This window comes from Protopterus annectens, chromosome 8.part0 (assembly GCF_019279795.1).
Source record: "Protopterus annectens isolate FY-2018-M chromosome 8.part0, PAN1.0, whole genome shotgun sequence".
Taxonomy (NCBI): domain Eukaryota; kingdom Metazoa; phylum Chordata; order Ceratodontiformes; family Protopteridae; genus Protopterus; species Protopterus annectens.
The window spans coordinates 1,121,460,312-1,121,478,780 of NC_056741.1; the positions used below are offsets into that span (position 1 = coordinate 1,121,460,312).

At 42.3% G+C, this 18,469-nt stretch overlaps 1 protein-coding gene across 1 annotated transcript in view; it reads right to left on the bottom strand.

The window, feature by feature from the left end:
- SHE (Src homology 2 domain containing E) overlaps positions 1 to 18,469 on the bottom strand; it is a 1,455,638-nt gene that overhangs the window by 392,399 nt on the left and 1,044,770 nt on the right. Inside the window, exon 5 of the mRNA XM_044080648.1 lies at positions 9,235 to 9,354. Within this exon, the coding sequence (XP_043936583.1) occupies positions 9,235 to 9,354 (120 nt within the window). The remainder of the gene's footprint in view (positions 1 to 9,234; positions 9,355 to 18,469) is intronic.

Sequence of the window (18,469 nt, forward strand, 5' to 3'; positions counted from 1 at the left end):
GATGAGAGTTGTCTGTCTGGGACATCTATCTGGACTATACATATGATGTGTCTTTTATGTTTCAGGTTAATATGAATTATTTCCTTAACTTGGCTAAATAGTACTTCACCTCAAGTGACTCATTCCTTAGCAAGCTTTATATATCATCTATGAATGGCTTTAATTTAACAAAGTAGTTTTCCTAATAATGAGTTTGTGAAGCATCTTGCAGCTGCTCTTAAAGACAAATACATGCAGTAGGAAATATGGAAGCTTATTTTTTTACATGGCAGTAAAGCTTATTTTCCCTTTCTCTCATGCACTAGAAAGGTCTCTAACAAAAGGAACTTCTTGTTGAATTATTTGACCCTGGTGCTGCATCATACTGATCAGATGATTTGCAGCCCACACAGTCAATGTAAATGAAGTGCAAACTCTCTTATTAACTCTGTCCACCAAACATGACTCCTTACCTGTAACTAAGATAAACAAAAGATTGCCTCTGGCCTGTTTGCTGGATAAGTAGCAATGCATGAGCCACTGCCTGGCAATTAAGATTAAATGCAGGTTGTGCTCAAGGTATTAATGGTGCACTTTTCATCTCCTGTTTGTTGACTTAAAGCATAATTGAGATACCTTCTCCCTTCCCTTTTCCCACTTGTCTCATGCCTTCCTGAACGGTCACAGTGGATTTCAAGTAGGCAATTCTATGGCTCTTCAACTCTCTCAGTGAAGACATACTTTCAGTGATCCAGGGAGTGAATAGTTACTGCAATCTGTTGCTACCTGTGTTCCCTCCTTCTGCCTCTGCCCTTCCTGTTCAAACTTACCTCTTCACTTGTCCTTGATGCAATCCTATGCAACAGTATCATGCCCTCCTGTCTTTTCTCATCTCAAGGGAGAACAACTCTAGCGCCTCTGTCTCATGGCTACACCCCATTCACATAACATCACTTTTCAGGTAACACCCCAGGGTGCTATAAATACTGACAGGTGAAATATGGCCAGGGCATGTAGGAAATTCCCCTACTCACTCTTTTTGATAAGTGCTGTGGTAGTTTTTACATCCATCAAAGCTACCACAGACACAGGAAGATGGAACCTCTGTTTCACATTACTTTGAACCTGTCAGTTTGCATGTCAAGAACAATCAATATGGGCATCTTTACTAAAAAGTTGCACAAAATTCACTATGCTGTATTCTGAGGTCAGTAAAAACCTAGTGGGGAATATTCAGAAATTGAAGTTTGTGGATGGGTGGGGTAGGGAGGGTACAGAGATCCCAAAACCTTGGATGACATGATGGACAAATATCCTTCTATGCAAGGACTTAGCCAGGACTTTTGGAATATTATACCAGCTTCCAGAATATAGTCCTTCCTCCCCTCAAATCCAGCCCACAAATCCCCAACACTGCATGTTTCAGAAAAGTATAAAAACACGCACATACACACACATAAAATGTCTGAAATGACAGGTATAAGCAAAAATCTATTTTCCCAAATATAAATTCTAAATAAAACACAAAACTTGACAAAATGACACAAACCATAAGATAGTGCAGTTTTAAAAATTAAATTCTAGCACATCATATTGTACCAAATAAATAAATGTTTTTTAACAATGTATGCAATGTTGAATACCTGTGTATGACAGTATTGCCATTAAGTGACATTAATAGTTTTCCAGTGTAGATCTCTGTAAAGAAGTTATACATAAAGCCAAAATTACAAGTAAAGGATATAGGAAAAGTATTAGATTAGCTATCATATCAAAATTTGCCACCAACTAGCTACATTCTGTGCTTTTTTTATCAGTGTTACTACCCTTTCAGTTATGTCTTCTACTTACTCACTCAGGATTTTAGCTCATTGTGACTGTGTTTGTGTGTGTTTGCCCACATTTCAAGAAGAATGTTTCTACAAAGAAACATAAAAATGAAGTTGTGTCTTACTATAACGTTCCATCTGTATTGTTGATCCTCATTCACTTATTACGTGTGGGTAGTCGGTTCCCACCTCGGAACCGAGCTGGCCATCTTCCAAGCTCGTGCCAGCTACAAACTCAAGAGCTAAGCTCTTACCTAGAATTCCCCTTTCCATGTTACCTCAGATTGAGTTTGCAAGTCAAAAGAAGGTAGAGGCTACCTCTGGTCAAATGACCTAACAGAACCGGATTGGTGAGATCCACTAAAAGTCCCAGGAGTGGGTAAGGACGGAGGTCGTAATGACTGAACGAGGATCAACAATACAGATGGAACGTTATGGTAAGCATAACTTCTTTAGCTGATATTGTTAATCCTTGTTCATTCTTTACGTGTGGGACAGAGTCCCCAGCTACTTTTATTCCTGGGAGCCTCTCATGGAAGAACATTCCTGTGCACCAAAGAACCAAAAGATGCTCTTCCCCTGGAGGCCAAATTCAACTTGTAATGATTGATGAAGGTATGAGGACCAGCCCAAGTAGCAGATGCACAAATGTCATGTAAAGGTGCTCTGGCATGGAAGGCAGCAGTAGTTGCCACCAACCTTGTAGAATGAGCCTTTATGGTAGTAGTTAATGGAATATTACGTTCTCTATAAATGAAGGTTAAGCAGTCTTTTAACCATTTAGCCAATGTGACCTTAGCAACAGAACACCCTAATCTATGTCCAGAATAGGCCAAAAATAACTGGCCTGATTTACGAGAAGCCTTAGTCCTGTTCAAGTAGAAGCGAATTTGCCTGTGAATATCTAGGGTATGTAGGCAATACTCTCCTCTGTTTGAATGATTAGAGAAGAAAACTGGCAATTCAATGGTTTGATTAATGGACATTTCAGAGATCACTTATGGCAGAAAGGAGGATTAGTTCTCAATGACACTCTATCTCTATGAAAAATCAAATATGGTCTCTTGATGCATAAGGTTTGAAGTTCAGAGATACGTCTGGCAGAAGTAATGGCGACCAAAAACAAGGTTTTCCATGACAAATATTTGAGGTTGCAAGAAGAAGAAGCTGGTTCAAAAGGTGGCATTGTCAAAGCTTGTAGGACTAATGACAGGTTCCATGGTTGAGTAGGTTCTCTAAAAGGGGGTTTTAGATGATTCACACCTTTTAATGAAAGTCTTGCATAATTTGTGTGACATAAGAGTCTTGGACATCATCATGAAAATTAGATATTGCGGCCAAATGAACTCTAATAGTAGAGGCAGATAGACTGGATTGAAATAAGGTAGACAGATTTTCCAGTACTATCGACACTGGTGCTGAAGAGGGATCTACCTGTTTTCCTTTCAGCCAAATAGTAAACCTTTTCCAATTGCTGAGATATGTAATTCTGGTGGAAGACTTAAGAGATGCAATAAGAATGTCACGTACTGGCAAAGAAAGATCATTCTGCCTGGCAATCAAAGGAGTTGGACGAGCCAAGCTGTGAGCTTCAGGCTGTTCAAATTGGGGTAAATCAAATTCTGCGGATGGGAGATGAACCCCAGGGTTAGATGGAGAATCCACACTTGATCTAGCAGGTGAGGCCAAAGGAAGGGGAACCAAATCTGACGAGGCCAATATGGTGCTATGAGGATTACTTTGCTCTTCAACCGGAGGGCTTTCTTCAGAAACTGGGGAATGAGGGAGAGAGGTGGAAATGCATAAAGTAGACCTGAGGGCCAATCATGCACTACAGCATCCCTGGGTGACTGTTCCAGAGGGGGAATCAGGGTGGAATAGTTGCTGCATTTGTAGTTGGTTGGGGACGCAAAGAGGTCACAGCAAGGAAGACCCCAGTGGTTGAAAATCTCCAGCACTATCAAAGGATTCAGGGACCACTCGTAGGGTTGTAGAATACACCAGCTGAGTCTGTCTTCTATCACACGAACTCCCAGGAATGTGCGTTGCTAGAAGAAAGTGGTTGGTAGCCATCGCCCATTGCCATAACCTCAAGGCCTCTCGACAGAGTGGGTAAGATTTGGTTCCACCTTGTTTGTTGATGAACCAGACCACCGCCATGTTGTCTGATTGTATTGCAATAGTCCCAGACAGCAGCAGGGGATGGAATGCTTGCAATGCCAGAAGCACCGCCCTCAGCTCTAAAACATTTATATGCAGATGGGCCTCCATTTCGGACCAAGTACCTTAGACTGTCTGTCCCTGGAATAACCCCACCCCCCACCCCACCCCATCAGGGAGGCGTCCATGGTCACCGTAGCCTTGGGCTGTTGGGGGGAGAAGGAGCGAGACCATTGTGACAGATTGTGCGCCATCCACCAATTTAAATCTTGCTTGCACCTGTGAGTTACCCGAATCTTGGCTGAAAGAGGGTACTGAAAGGGATACCATTGGGTGAGCAGTAGCCATTGTAGAAGCCTCATGTGAAACCTGGCCAGGGGGACAATAGCAATGGAGGCTGCCATGAAACCCAAAAATTGGAGAACAGAATGAGCTGTGGATTTCTCTTGAAAGGATTGGAATCAGTTCCTGCTTTATCCTTACAATTCTGTGCTCCGGAATGGATGCTCTGCAATCCTTTGTGTTCAATATGACCCTCTATGAATTCTATGGACTGAGATGGGGTGAGATTGGATTTTAGCCAGTTTATGGTTATGCCTAGCCTTTCTGCAGTGAGAAGAGAGTATGCCAGGGCTTCTTCCAATAGATGTCTGGTGGGGGCGGAGATGAGCCAGTCGTCTAGGTTTGAAAAGACCTGGAATCCTTGTAGTCGCAAGTGAGCTGTGATGACTGCCATGCACTTTGTGAACACTCTGGGGGCTGTAGAGAGTCCAAAGGGCAGTACTCTGAACTGGTAATGACTGGCTCAAGCATGGAAGTGAAGGAATCTTCTTGATGGTCTGTCCACTTTTATGTGGTACTACGCATCTTGAAGATCTATCGAGCACATCCAATTGTCTTTTTCCAAAAGCGGAAGGATAGACTGTATTGTGACCATCTGGAATTTCTGTACCTTCACAAACTTGTTCAATACACTGAGATCCAAAATTGGTTTCCAGTCCCTGTTGTTTTTTTTTTTTTTTGGCACCAAAAATAGTCTTGAGTAGAATCCGGATCCTATCTGGTCTTGAGGGACTATTTGGATGACTCTTTTTCTTAGCAGCTTTGAAATCTCTAATGCTGCTTCTTCCCTTTGACTGGGTGGAATGTCAGGTAAGGTTGTTAGGGGAGCGGGACAAAGGTCAAAGGGGATATGATAACCTCTGGTTATTATCCTTTGTACCCAAGAATCGGTGGTAATGGTTAGCCAGGCAGAAGGGTACAAAGAGAAACGACCCCCAACCACTTCCAGAGGAAAGCAGTTGGGCCGCTCTTCGGGAGCGCTGGTAGGATTGGCCAGGGAAAGAATCCCTGGAACCCTGATTACGCAGACCCTGTCTGGCCCAAAAGGGGAGTCTTCACTTGGAGTTTCCTCCTCTGCCTCTAGGGGAGAACTCGCCCTGTGTGTCACGGAAAGAACCTTGAGACTTTTTGTGCCATATCTTCCCACTCTTCTGGTTTCTGGAGAAAGCCCGTTGAGGGGAAGAATAACTAGCACCCACAGCAGAAAGGGTCTTCCCGTCCTGTTCACATCTGGCTTTTAACCTTGGGTCCGAACAATGAAGAGGCTTCAATGGGAGCACTGAGAAAGGAAGCCTTGAAGGGTTCTGCGAAACTACACAAGTGCATCCAGGCATGGCGTCTCAGAACAATGCCTGAGCCCGCCGCTCTAGCTGCTCCTTCTGATGCGTGAGATATCAGGTGCATGGAGTTAGATATCGATTCGATGGTGGCTGAGAGGCCACTTTGTCATGGACCTCATCAGACACAGCTCCAGCCAAAGTTTCAGAGAGCTCAGAAATGAAGTCTCTTTGAAGCCTGGTAAAATGTGCCATATAGTTCAGAGACCTGACTGCAAAGGTCGCTGATGCAAAGGTAAGCTTCCCTATTCTGTCCATAGCCCGGGACCCTTTGGTGGACGGATGGACAGTCCGGCTTTATTCTTCTGCCAGGTCCTTTTTAGTTGCAGCCGCCACCAACACGGCATCTACAGGAAGACCTGTGGACCAATGGGGATCACTAGCAGGAGGGGACAAAATTTTATCTGGCCTCCGGGGAATGTCCTCAACGGTGTCAGGAGCCTTCCATGCACGCTGCACGATGAGCCGGACAAGTTCATCAGCAAGTGGAGTAACCCAGGAGGCAGGAGGCTGGGCACGAAAGGCCTGCAGGAACACAGACTCTTCAGAGGTCGGGTTAGAGGGCTGCCAATCACCTCTCTATTTAAGAATTTCAAGGATATCACAAAAGGATACCTTAGAGGGTGATCAAGGGGACTCTTCCCCATCATCAAAGTCTGTGTCTTCAGTAAGGGACTCCTCTGTGGAGTCCATGTGCTTCCTCTTGCACGAGCTCTTTTGATGATCTTCCTCAGAGGGAGAAGCTGGGGAAGACAGCGCAAAAGGGATCTCCTGTGGGAGCATGTCCTGAGACTCTTGTGCCCGGTGTCCGCTAGGAGCGGCTTGTGTACATTGCGGTCCAGAGGAGGGTGGGGAGAGTGATAGCACAAGATCGCCAACCGATGCAAGAGCCTTCTCTATTAGCTGGAAGGCCGGTCCACCTGAAGAGGGGTGGGACCCATGGCAGGGGTCACCCCTCGCCCAAGTGGCTCAGTCTGCTGACCTGGAGTCCCTGGATGGCTGTGAAATGCCAAAGTACGTACGCCTCAGCTGACATCCTGGGCCATGGCAAGACTCTCCTGCCACAAAGGCAATGCGGCTCCTTAATGAGTCCATAAAGGGAACCATTGTGGGGGAAGACTGCGCTATATCAGGGGCTTCAAAGGCAATGAAGGAGGAGAATAAGTAGGGGTCTTTGGTAAAGGGGGATCACCTCCCGAGGAAGGATAGGTCCTGGGGGGTGGAATACCTCTGGCCAAAAGCAACTGATCCACAAGACGCAACACATCGTGTTCAGAGAGGCTTCTAGTGGATTTCACGGACATGGCTGTGGGAGAGTCAGGTCTATCCATGGACGGAGCAAGCTCGGTGCCCACCATGGGGGAGGTCTGCACTGAAAACAATTGAGCTGTAATGGTCTGAACTACTGGTGTCTGCACCGAGGAAATCATCGGTGCTGAAGGCATGGTCTGCACCGACGATGAGGTCAGTACCAAAGTGGTTATTGGCGCTAAGGCCTGAGCCGAAAACATCGGTGATAAAAACTGAATGATCAGTACCGAGAGGGTAGTCGGTGCCGGGTAAGTTGTAGGAGCCAAAAAAGGAATGGGCATTGAAACATCCATTGACGTCGTAACAGTCTGCATCGACTGAACAGTTGGTGCCAGTAAGGGAGTTTGAACTGAGGAGCTCCTCGGTACCGATGCGATATGGGGCACACTAGTCGATGCCGAAGTCGCAGATGGCGTCAATGCCCTAGATGCCGAAGGTCTAGGCACTGAAAGTGCTGGAGCCGAAGTCATCAAATCCGAACTGGAAAACTTAACTTTCTTAGGTCTCGGTTCCTGAGCGTCCCCAGCTGGGGACGAAGGAAGAGACTTGGCCTTTTTTTTGTTCATCACTCTTTTTCTTATGGGATCTTGGAAGGTTAAATCCTCCGACCAAGAAATAGCCTCTGAAAAGTTAGTTTTAAGTAGTCCCTTCAATATTAATTTATTTTTCCTTTCAATTAACATCCTGCAAGAGAAGTTCTTACAAATCCCACAAGGTGGGGCAACTGCTAAGTGAGGCACACCTAAGCAGTAGACACATAGGGAATGTGCATCAGAAGTAGGTAATTTATGGTCACAATCCAAACATCTTTTAAACCCTTGCTACCTTTTTTTATCTGCCATGGTTAGAAGGAAAGAAGGAAGAAACCAGAAAAATACCAGCAATGGTACAAGAAATACCCAAAGGTAAAAAGGAAAGGGGTTTACCAACGATGGTAAAAAAAGGAATTACCTCACGGTAAGAAGAGAAGAAGAAGAGTTGAAAAGAATTCAAAAAAGGTTGTCGCTAAATGCGATAAGGTAAGAGATAACTATCTAATAACATTTTTGTGAAAAAAGCTGTCTTAGAACTTAGGTATGAAGAAAAATACTGTACTTAGCACAAGAGAAGTAGCTTGACACGACCGAATGGCGATGCGGCAAACGGAATCTGAGGTAACAAAGAGGGGAATTCTGGGTAAGAGCTTAGCTCGAGAGTTTGTAGCTGGCACGAGCTTGGAAGATGGCTAGCTCAGTTCCGAGGTCAGAACCAACTACCCACATGTAAGGAATGAACGAGGATTAACAATATCAGATCATTAATTATGTTTTTTCCAGCTTTAATGAACAATGAAAAGTATGTCTGGCAGTTTACATAAATTAAGTCAAGTTTCTTTTTTTATTTTAATAACAATTTGTTAGTCAAAACCAAATGCATTTATTCATAAAAACAAGAGAAAGTCTCTAGGGAATCCTTCCCCAGAGAAGTAAATATAGCTGGAATGGCAAAGGAGCAAAACACTGCAAACATCATATTCAACACATTACAGAACTCTATGACCCCAACCTCATGACACAAATGGATACAGTCCTAACCAGGACCCAGATGAAATATTTGATTAGTAACATAGGCATTGCAAGGGACGGGCCAGGAGGATAAGAATGAGGAGTCACTGTTGTTGGCTCGCCCATCCTGGTGGGATGGCAACAGCTTTATCTCTCAACTTGGATAACCTCTAGTATAAGCACATGGTGCTTCATCTCCACAGTTGAACCTACTAGAAACTGTAGACACCTGAAATAGTCGTGTGTGGTTGCACATATGCTTCCTGAGCAGCAATATATGGAGTTCACAGGCAATTGCAAGGGTCTTGCCTGTTGTGTTGAGCAGGTAGTTTGTTTGTCTGGACCTAAAAGCTATCCTGCTTCCTACCATCAACTCTTACTAGAGGAGGAATGAGTGAATGAGCTGATTGAGCTCCACAGGCATCAGTAAATAGAGCATAGGACTGTCAATCATCCCAGGGATGTCTTGCCATCACTTTCAGTAGGACAGATGGGTCAACTGAATGCAGGTGGATGAGCCACTGGGCAGGTCCAGTGGTGGTAGGGACTCATGGAGGCGGTAACATTACAGAAATTTTTTGGTATGATGACATTTTAGGAATACATAACTCTTTTTGCTAAAATAATATTTCAAGGATGAGCTTTTGCTGTCAGTTATGATATCAGAAAAGCAACATTTTACTGCTAGAAATAAATAGAACACTCTTCCACTTATGATTACAAGGCACCTACCTTAGAGCTATGGAGTATTTGCTGTTTCCTGATTCACTATTCCTTACTAAATAGCTTGCTTCTTTACAGGACTGCAGGCAATTTTCAGCTTCTGCTCTAGAGATTGATCCATGATACCAACTTCAAAGAGACAGTGAAAGAGCATGGCAGAAAACGGATAACAAAAATTAGCATTTTAGGCAACTTTCATATAGTATTTATTATTCTGTTTTGTTTTTGTCCAGGAGCAATTTAAAATTATTGTATAGGATGCTATCAGCATTTTCCAGATATGACAATGCATAAAACATAAAAAAAAAGCAAACAATCACATAAACAGAATAAAACGAGACTACAGAAGCTGTACAGTACTGTCAATAATACTATAGGACCAACAAACACAGGTAGTCTTTCTGGACAGAGTAAGATTCTCCTTTCCTCTTGCCATAATCTCCCCCCCCTCACACCAAAACAAAAAAAAAGGAATTGAACGAGAACTTCTGTATTCTATTTCCCAACTGCTAAAGCTGTGTTATTAAATTTAACACCATAAATGACTGAGCTACAAAAAATTTGTACACAGATTTCAGTCATCAGAGAAGCAAGTGATCCAACAGGATACTATATCCTCTACTCTGCCAGTCACTTTCTCAATCTAGGTTATAGTTTAGAATCGCGTCTATATTACATTATCGTACGATTAAAATAATGAGCCCTATTTCATAGTACCAATAATGTCTAAACCACAAAATATCGAACACACGGAACAACGAAGCTCCAGCAAAAAAATAAATAAATAAAATAAAAACACTTAAACACAAAGATAAGTGGGGGGCTTTGCCCCCCACACCCCTCTACTTAAATATACCAACTCCAAGATCGCACCATAGTGGAGGAAATGGCAAAGTCTCAAAGATGGCCAACCAAATTTTTTCCCTGGGAAAAAATTTGATGTTCCATATCTTCGCTATTTTGCCATTTCGACAGTATCAGATCGACTAAATAGCTTTCGCTATTTAGTCCATTCGATACGCTAATACAGACCCTTAGAATCTGATGATCAAATGCTATAGTTTTGCTGTGGAAAAAGCACAGCCTCACTGAAGTAATTAAAAACAATTGATTATACATATCTGTAGTATCATTACTAACTGAATGCCTTGACTAGATTCCTTAGCTTATTGTACAAGGCACACACACAAACACACTTTACCTCTCAACTGTCCAGATTTTCAGAGAGTGTCCAGATTTGTATATCATATTTTTGATCGGTTTCTCATAACACTTTGTTTTCTGGCAAATCATTAAGGATTTAAGTCAGAAAATAATGGCAGACATGTGGTGATGGCTGATCTATTCAGATCGCTTAATAGGCATCAGCAGTACCCCAGCTGCATTTGGTCGGTGTAAAATTAAAGGTTTTGAGACTTTCAGTGAACTTGCCAGAGGTAACGAAGCTATTGAACTGTAAGTAATGAGTTGTCAGATGGACTTTTACATGGAAAAGCAGTGGTCAAGAGACATTTTCTGACAAATATGAATATGGAAATTGACTGCTGGAGAGACATCACTGCACATTTATGGTCATCCATGTTTCTTTGTAAAATGGCACAGGGTTGGCTGTTTCCTTCAGAAATCCTTCATTTGGATCTAGTGGTTGTAAGATGGCAATTCTGAGTGATAAAGCATTTTATTGTTTGTTGTCTGCAAGTATTAAAAAAGCATAAGTAACATTTCCATATTTCAGTAATAAATAAAAAATAAAGCATGCCATGATGACCATAAAAGACTGACACCTAGATGAACAATTTTGCTGCTGGCAGGTAATATTATTACAGAGCTATACATTTTGACAATACTGAATCAGGATTAGGAATTTCTTCTAATTTCACTGTTTTAAGTTTTCCAGTAGCACTTATGGTTTGTGAAACACTAGCATTTCTCTGAGACATGATACGGAAAATATTTTTTTTCCAGAAATCTTTGATGATTCAGCAGGTATCTCCATTACTGTCTTCAGTCATGAATTCTGAAATTAATCAGTGCTGCTTCGGGCACAAAGTTAAACCTTATGGTGGCATTATCAGTGCTGGTCAAAAGTGTTCTACTCTGACCACCTCTAATACAACTGGAATCTGCTAAGACCACATCTGTATCCCATTACTTTTACTAAATCCCTGTACCATCTGACTGAGCCTCTCATTACTCAGACTTGCACTTAACTGTCTACCCAGGAGTATGGAATTTCCAGTTCTTCTGTTGTACACCATGTTCCCTTAAGTACAATATTTTTCTTTCTCTTTTTTCAATTGTATTCTTTTCCAAAATATACGTTTTCTTCCTTAGATGTATCGGGTAGTCTACATAGTAGCAACTATCTATTGCCCCTTCTTTCTGCACTTTAATTTTCAGGGCACTGCACATTTTCTTTTGAATTCCTGCACTGTATAGTAATTGCCCTTGGCCAGTCCCATAAGAAGGAAGAATTGTGTAGGCCAAAAGGGGGTCACCACAACTATTTTTGGAGTCTCCTTTTGAATCTTCAGAATTATCTTGGATATTCTGGATATAAGTGGTAAGGGCGGAAAAGCATAAATGAACATTCCCATCCATGGGAATGAGAAAACATCTGTTTTTCGGGCTTGTTTGCAAGGAGTCATGGAGCAAAATTTGTTGAGTTGTATGTTTTGAAAGGAGGCAAACAGACCTACTTGAGGTGTCCCCCAAAACTGGATAAATTCCTGGAAGACCCCCTCATTAAATTTCTATTTGTGAGGATATGTCTTGGTCTTCCTCAGCTTGTCTGCCACTATGTTTTGCTCTGACAGAATGTAAAATGCTTGGAGGGTTAATGAGTGCTGAAGAGCTATATCTCAAGCAATTGCCAGTCTGCACACAGGGTAAGACCTTGTGCCCTCTTTCTTCTTCATGTGCCACATCACTGTGATTTTGTCTGTAATGACCCAGAGTAGTCCTGGGGACCACAGATGATGAAGAGATTTTAAGGCATGGATCACAGCCAACATATCTTTGGCATTTGCGTGCTTTGGTTTGTCTGAAGAATCCCACAGGTCTTACACCTTTAGCCCACTGAAACTGCCCTCCAAGCAAAATATGCAGCACTCAGTTACAGGGTCCATATGTTTTTTCAAACCACCGTATCTTTCTCATGAACAACCTGGCAGGAAGAAGCATGAGAATCAAAGATGCCATAAACCCCAAGATCTGGAAATACTCTCTAGCTGGAGCCGGAGACTGAATTGAGAAGCTCAGGAAAGTTTCCAGATAAAAATCTGCCTTTTCCTGTATCAAAAAAGCCTTTTGCTGTAGGGTATCTATAAGACAATCCTTTATGACAGGGTCAGGGAAGATTTCTGAATATTAATCTAGAATCCCAGATTGGTCAGAAAAGATGAAATCCATGTTAATAACTCTTGACGTTTAGTTAAAGTCTCTGCAAAGATAAGTAAGTAGTCTACATTAAAAAAAAAATGCAAATGCCATTCAGTCCGCAGTCAGTTATGACTGGAGACAGACACTTTGTCAACACCCTTGGAGCACTAGATAACCAGATTTAGGAAGGAAAGATCTAGAACTGATCTCTGAGAAGACTCTTTCTTTGTTACCAGAAACATTCTGGAATAGAAGTGTCTGACCTGTTGTCTTAATGGCACTAGTTCTATGACTCCTAGTGTGAATTAAGTGGTGAAAATAAAATTCCTTTTGGTTCAAAGGGTGGAGACGAATTCCCTGAAAGGAGGTGTTTGCATCTAGATTCATAGGTAGTTACTAGGCTATTGGCTCAAGCGCCTTTATAAGCCTAGCCATGTTATACCCTTGTCCCCTTATTGACCAAGTTGTATGGGTTATATTTACAGCGCGAGGCTATGATCAGCATTGACTGCCCTTATCCAAGAAAGACATAGATGACACTCCCAGGTTAAATTTACAGTCTCCCATCCAGTTGTCTAAGTTGCACTTAAGTAGGATCAGTGCAGAGCTCTGTTTTACATGAATTGGGAGTTTGTTCCAGAGAAGTGGCAATCTCTGGGAGACATATATGTCACTCCAACATGTCCTGTTAATGTCACAGGCTAGGTTAAGATCTCTAGAATGAGTGAGCCTTGTCCCATTTGGTTTGCAGCTGTGCAGCACCTCCATTACATCAGGGTCTGAGAATGCTCTGTAGGCCAGGCACAAGTCACCTCTCAGTAGCCTATAACAGTGGTGGATTTACTGGGGGGGTGGCTAGGGGAGCTGAGGCTCTTCCATCTCTCAACTATTGTACCATTTTGGCAGTACAGAGTTTTGCTGCTTGTGTTTTAACTCGCAGCTCTCAAGCACAGGTAATCACAGTTGAACTGGGATGAAATGACTTGATTCTCACAGTTCAGCTATGTTAACAAGCCACACTTATAGGTTCATAGGTAGGTACTACGCTATCAGCCCAAGGGCCTATGTAAGCCTAGCCAGCAAGGTACCATAGCTTACGCCACCCAAGAAAGTTATTTTCCTGTGCCACTGTCCAGCAGAGGCAGAAGTGATCCCTGGGGTGTATTTCCTATTTCCCATCCACTCATCAAGATTCTTCTTGAAGAGTGCTAATGAAGAACTTTGCTTGACATAGATGGGTAGCTTGTTCCAGAGTATAGGAAGTCTCTGGGACAGGAATCTATCCCTCCAGCGTGTCCTGTTTATTGTGGTGACCAGGTTTAGGTCCCTAGAGCGCATAGCTTGGAGGGATTAGGATTTCTTTGGATGTAGCATGTCCAACAGCTCTGGGTTTGACATAGCCTTATATGTTAGGCAGAGATCACCTCGGAGTAGGCGATATGCTACGGAATAAAGCTGGAGGTTTTTGAGGCGGTCAGTGTAGGGCATTTGTTTGAGGCCAGTAATCCTCTTTGTGAGGTACTTCTGTAGCCTTTCCAGCTGCTGCAGATGTCTTGTGCATTGCTTTGCTGCGTGTTCATTCCATGGGTAGGAACCAATGGCAGATAAGGCTCCTTTTCACACTGGCGACTCAAAAACAGAAAGTCGCAGTAAGTGGGCTGGATGGGAGGTACTCCCTGGTATAGCTTTAAGGAGGATCCAGAGAGAGACAGCCGCTGAGAAATTATGAGCCCGAGCCTGTGGGCTCTGAGAGTTGAGAAGCAGCATGAGTGTAATGGCTCAGCAGCAGGACAAAGTGCACATTTGTGCCTGACAGTCCGAAAGCTGCAGCAGGAAGGTAGCTCTCTTTGCAAAGGGACAACACACTCTGTCCCAAAGCAGTAACTTAAGTAAAAAAGGTAAAAAAAGGTAAAAAAAAAAAAAAAAAAGAATTCACCAATACATAAGTTTGTTCCTTCAATCACAAAGGGCAGAAAGTGTTTCCCCAAAGACTTTTAACACATTTCCTGTCATTTGAATGCTGCAGATGGCAAACTTTAATTCTTAATGACTTCCGCGGTGGTGCAGCGGTAGCATTGTTGCCTCACAGCAAGAGGTTCTCCCATTCGATTCTCGGCTGGAGTGCAGGGACTGCCTTCTGTGTAGAGTCTGCATGTCCTCCCCGCGGTTGGGTGGGCGTTCGACAGACATGCATAAATGGGCGTGCCTTCATTGAAGGTTGAACATCGAGCTGGCACCTCGGCATTCATGAAAATCTACTGCCAATCATTAGCAGACCGGAGTTCACGCTGTGGCGACCCCTAACCGGGAAAAGCCAAAAGACAACAACAACATCACTGGTTCTGTGGTGCAGAGGGATAATTCCCTAACCCCTAGCTAATTAGAACTGTCACATCACATCTGGGGTGATGCAGGTACTTCAAACTTCAACTTAATGAGTGCCATAAAAAATACACTAACAGTGATAGACACCCTAATCTTTTAAATTAACAGTATGGAAACATCTTGTCTTGATGGTGTAAATGGCGTGTACTTCACCATTGCATATGTAGGTTTCTACATTAAAAACAAAGATTTTATTTTGGGAGGGGGGGGTGGAAAACCTCCTCAGTTTTGCACTTCACAGTAGATAGGAAATAAAAAACAGCAATAAATGTTCTACCGCCAAAAGCAGTATGGCTTCTGGAGGTAGAATGTTTGATGCTGTGTTTTTCTTTTGTTTAACCTTAAGTGCAGGTTGTGAACAGTCATTCCTCATCAGAGCTGATCATCTTCACAGTCTCTCTTTTTCCAGGAGCTGCCAGGTCATGTTTGAAAAACTAAAGTAAACTGTCTGTCAGCTTGCTGGTAAATCGCCATGGCAGTGAGAATTGGGCTAAGGGGAGGACCTGTTTTATCTACAACTTCAGTGAGTAGTAATAGAATTATATTGTATCAGCACAGTCTGTGGCACAATACTTACCTTTCTCCAGCTATGTAATGATTTCAAATCAAATTTTATCCTAGTTTTAACTCATTAAGATAATTTAAGTGTTAATAACACACAGCTTCTTACATTCCTGACCATTCTTTGAAAAAAATAGGAAGTTATATACTTACCATAACATTCCATCTGAGTTGTTGGTTTTTCATTTGTTCTTCAACCTGTGGGTTTGGATCTGAGTATCGCATCTGACTTGGCTGTATAATAAACATCTAGGATACAAAATCTGAGCTCCTCCCGTACTCGTAATGCTCTGCTCTACCCTCATCGCCTCAAATCGAATTTGCTGCTCAAACACATGTATCTTTACCTATAAGGATATATATATATATATATATATATATATATATATATATATATATATAGATAAACAAATGTGCAGAGGGAGCCAGAAAAGAGCACTCCAGGAGCGCAAACAGGAAAAAGTTAACTACATACATATCCGCTAGGTCCTACAAAGAAAGGTAGGGGAAAGGAGGGAGGGAAGGTTGAAGAACAAATGAAAAATCAACAACTCAAATGGAATGTTATGGTGAGTACATAACTTCTTTATCTGAAGTTGTTGTTTTCATTTGTTCTTTAACCTGTGGGACAGAGTCCCCAGCTACAGAACTCTTGGGAGGCCCTCATGGAAGGATATTCTGGAACACTAAACCTTGTCATCACAATAAACAAAACATGCTGGAGGGATAGGTTCTTGACCCAGAGACTCCCCAGTCTCTGGAATAGACTGGCCATATATGTCAAGCAGAGTGCCTCTTTGGCCCTCTTCAAAAAGAGCCTTGACAATTGGATGGGAGAAAGGAAATTCACCCCAGGGATCATGTCAGTCGCCCTGCTAGACAGGGGTCCAGGGAAGTAAATAGTGTGGGAAGAAATAGCCAGGGAATTGGTATGGCTAGGCTTGCATAGGCCCTAGGGCCGACAGCCTAGTACCAACCTATGAACATAGCAGAACCAAATGAGGCCCTGTTCCTGGAAATAATGTCCAACTTATAATGAGATATAAAAGTATAAGCGTTTGACCATGTAGCAGCTGCACAAATATCATCAATGGGAACTTTAGACCAAAAGGCTGACGAAGTGGACACAGACCTAGTAGAATGGGCCTTAACCCAATAAAGTAAAGAAATTCTCTTAACAGAATACTCAAGTGCAATGCAGTTCATGATCCAGTTGGCCAAAATCAGCTTGGTAACTGGTTTTCCCAATTTGGTCTTTGAGAAGGATAGGAAAAGCTGATCAGACTTTCTGAAATGTTTTGTTCTGTCCAAATAAAAACATAACTGTCTATGTACATCCAGTATATGAAGCTGATACTCTCCTTTGTTTTGGAAAGTAGGAAAGAATACAGGGAGATTAATAACCTGATTTATATTAGCCTCAGAAGCAACCTTGGGCAGGAAGGCAGGAAGGAAGGAAGGACTGGTATGCAGTGTAACCCTGTCCTTGTGAAAAATTAAATATAGACACTTACAAGATAACACCTGTAGTTCAGATACTCTCTTAGTTGAAGTGATAGTCAATCAAAAGGCAATCTTCCATTACAAATACTTTAATTCAGCTTTAGCAGACGGTTCGAAAGGAGTAGCAACTAGAGCTTACAAAACCATAGTAAGATCCCAAGACAGAGTGGAATCCTTAATAGGAGGTTGAAGAAGAAAAGTTCTTTTTAGAAAGGCCTTGTACAACTTAGATGAGACCAAAGAGAATGAATTTTCCCCAGTGTGAAAGATGGAAATGGCTGCCAATTGCACCTCAACACTAGAGAAGCTAGCTCCATTTTATTTATTTATTTTATTTTACATTTGATGACAGAGAAAGTCCGACTGGACACAGGTCCATTTTCAGCGGAGGCCCAGGGAGAAAAGCTCTACTTAATACAATGTTACAATACATGTTGTAAAATACATAACTGTTCTTAAGGCATACAATTAAATATTTATTCTGCATAGACATAAAAAATCAATAGGATCAGAATAAAAATTCAGCATTTCTACATAGATATTTAAGTCAATACTATCAAAATAGACCATTGTTTGGTAAGAATAAGTATTCAGAGGTTAGAAATTTATACTAAGAATAGGTATTCAGGGATTAGAAACTTATATGTGATCTTTGGCGGAATCCTTGCAACACTGCAATGTAGTGGCTTAGCCTTGGGAGTCACAAGCACAGCCAATTTTTAATATAGTAGGTTTTGAGTAGTTTCTTAAATAGTGAAGCAGAGCTTGTAGAAGTTATATGATTTGGGAGTGAGTTCCATTTTTTCTGAGTTTTTTCCATAATGAAAACTGGATGCCTGGAAATCTAATACAACAGGAAAGGTGCTGTAAAGGGATTCAGTTGGTTTTGATGAGCCCAAATGGAGAACCTGTTCCAATTGCTACTGTATATTTTCCTAGTGGATGGTTTGTGCGCTGCAATCAGAATCTTCCTAACTGTGAATGAAACCCCAGGATCTCTAGCCATTACTGGAATTGGAGTAACCAAGCTGTCAATTTCAATCTCAAGAGATTTGGGTGACAGTATCCCGATGGGTGGGACAGACGATGTGGAGAGGGATCCAGAGTCCATGATGGACAAACCAGGTGAGATCAAAGGAAAGAAAAACATATGTGTCGAGGCCAAAAGGGAGCAATGAGAATTACTTTGCATTTCAACCTCTGAGCTTTTTGCAGAAATTTGGGAATGAGAGGAAGAGGAGGGTAGGCATAAAGCAGACTGTGGGGCCAGGCATGGACTAGGCATCTCTCAGTGACTATCCCTGAGGAGGGATCAGAGCAAATAACTTGCTGCACTTGGTGTTGGAATGAGACATGAAGAGATCGTAGCAAGGTTGACCTCATTTCAGGAAGATTATATTTGCCACTGAAGTAT